General features: G+C 39.4%; 1 protein-coding gene across 1 annotated transcript; it reads left to right on the top strand.

The window, feature by feature from the left end:
* Positions 1 to 1158: 1158 nt before the first annotated feature.
* Positions 1159 to 1983, top strand: LOC132170153 (uncharacterized). The gene is made up of 2 exons (XM_059581047.1): positions 1159 to 1167; positions 1465 to 1983. Exons 1-2 carry the CDS (start codon positions 1159 to 1161, stop codon positions 1981 to 1983), a joined length of 528 nt encoding a protein of 175 aa, XP_059437030.1.
* Positions 1984 to 2233: the final 250 nt, after the last annotated feature.

Here is a 2233-nt window from a genome sequence, read left to right as displayed (position 1 = left end):
GCTATTATCTTCATTTGGCATGGTGCATGGGTTACCAGTGATCAAGCCACCAAGCAACGTTTGTGAAGGATGTATACTTGGCAAGTGGGCACGACTTCCTTTTTCCAGTAGCAAATCTTGGAGAGCAACATCACCATTGCAACTGGTTCATACCGACATATGTGGACCAATAGAGCCCATGTCCTTAGGAGATAATAGATACTTTATTACCTTCATTGATAACTTTAGCAGAAAACTTTGGGTTTATTTTCTTAAAGAAAAATCAGCTGCCTTTATTGTATTCAAAAGAATGATACTTGGGAGTTGACAACACTCCCATCAAACCATAAGGCTATTGGTGTCAAGTGGGTGTACAAGATCAAACGCACTGCAGAAGGTGAAGTTTCTCGATATAAGGCAAGACTTGTAGCTAAAGGCTACAAACAAAAGTATGGCATCGACTATGAAGAGGTCTTTGCACCAGTTGCGAGACTTGACACAGTGAGATTGTTGATCGCACTTGCCGCTCATCACAATTGGAAGATATACCAACTTGATGTCAAGTCAGTCTTTCTCAATGGCATCCTTGAAGAAGAGGTGTACGTACAACAATTGGAAGGCTTTATAATGGAAGGAGAAGAAAGCAAGGTGTACCGCCTTAAGAAGGCGTTATATGGCTTAAAGCAGGCACCAAAAGCTTGGAACGCATGCATTGATAATTACCTTCATCATAATGGCTTCACTAAATGTCCATATGAGCATGCTGTTTATATGAAGAAAAACCATCGTGGTGAATTTCTAATCATTTGCCTATATGTTGATGATCTGTTATATACAGGAAATAGTGGTGAAATGTTCAAGGAATTCAAGCAATCAATGTTTAAGGAGTTTGAGATGACAGACAACGGGTTGATGTCCTACTTCCTTGGTGTTGAAGTGAAGCAACAACATGATGGAATTTTCATATCCCAAAAGAAGTACATGGGGGAGATTTTAGAGAAATTCAAGATGGGTAATTGCAACTCTGTGAATACCCCAGTTGAAACAAGCATAAAGTTGTCAAAAGATAAAATAAAATGATTGGTGCAAAGTATTGTACAACGCAAAATTTAAGAAAAAAAAATATTAATCGTTTCGTCTTAGCATGTTCCACGTGCTTATGATATACTTTTGAAGTGCATGCGTTCGGCAATCACCAATCTCTAATGTTCTTAAAGTGAAAATTCTTGTCTAACTTTTTTTAAAAAAATCGTTGTTCTTTAACACTCTAGAGAGGACTATATATTGGGAAATAAATATATGAAGTTTGGCCCAATTATCTATATCATGAATCTTTTCTGTTTTCCAAAAGAATAGATTCTTAGCCTTTTTTCTTCTTCTTTTGTGAGCATAAATTCCTAGCTAGCTAGCCGATTGAATCCAATATATCAATCTCTTTACTTTCATTCTCTTTTAACGCTTCAACTGATCATCACGGCTTCCAAGGATGTCGCTAAAGATCATGAATTAAACGGAGAGCTGTACAGAGCTCTGCTGAACGAAGAGGCTGACAAGGTGATACGACTCTGTGAAGGTATTGATGACCATTCACTGCACATACTAACCATACACAACGACACAGTGCTCCACAAGGCCACTTACGCCAAACAAGGTAACCTGGTACTCAGTCTTCTCGATGCCTTGCCTCACCACCTTCTCCACAAAATCACCTGCCCAAACAATACTGGCAACAATATGCTTCACGAGGCAGCTACTCTCGACCAAGACAACTCGGTCGAGATAGCGAAGAAGATGTTGGAGAAAGACCCAGAGTTGTTGAGCAAGACCAACAAACTTGGAGAAACCGCACTCTTTCGGGCAGCCCGCTATGGCAAGACTGACATCTTCAACTTTCTGGCAGATAAAATATCGAGAGATGATGAAGCCAGCCAGCAACCATTTATTCAGAGGAATGACAAGACCACTATTCTTCACATCGCCATCCTTGCTCACCACTTCAGTTAGTCCTATTTCTATTTATGTGAATTTTTCATTTGTTCGTTTCAATTTGTGTATGATTTTTATTAAAAAAAAAAAAAAGCCTAAATAGGTTTGGCTCTGGAAATAGCTAAACAATTCGGACATATAATTGATGAAAGAGACGAAGATGGTATGACCGCACTTCAGCTTCTCTCATGCAACCCTTCATCTTTTGAAGCTGTGCGCAGACGCGGACTCCTCAACAGAATTTCGAGTTCTGGTATGCATGATCAAG

The sequence above is a fragment of the Corylus avellana genome, chromosome ca2 (assembly GCF_901000735.1).
Source record: "Corylus avellana chromosome ca2, CavTom2PMs-1.0".
Taxonomy (NCBI): Eukaryota; Viridiplantae; Streptophyta; class Magnoliopsida; order Fagales; family Betulaceae; genus Corylus; species Corylus avellana.
The sequence above is the reverse complement of the archived record's forward strand: the minus strand, read 5'-3'. Positions and strand labels throughout refer to the sequence as shown.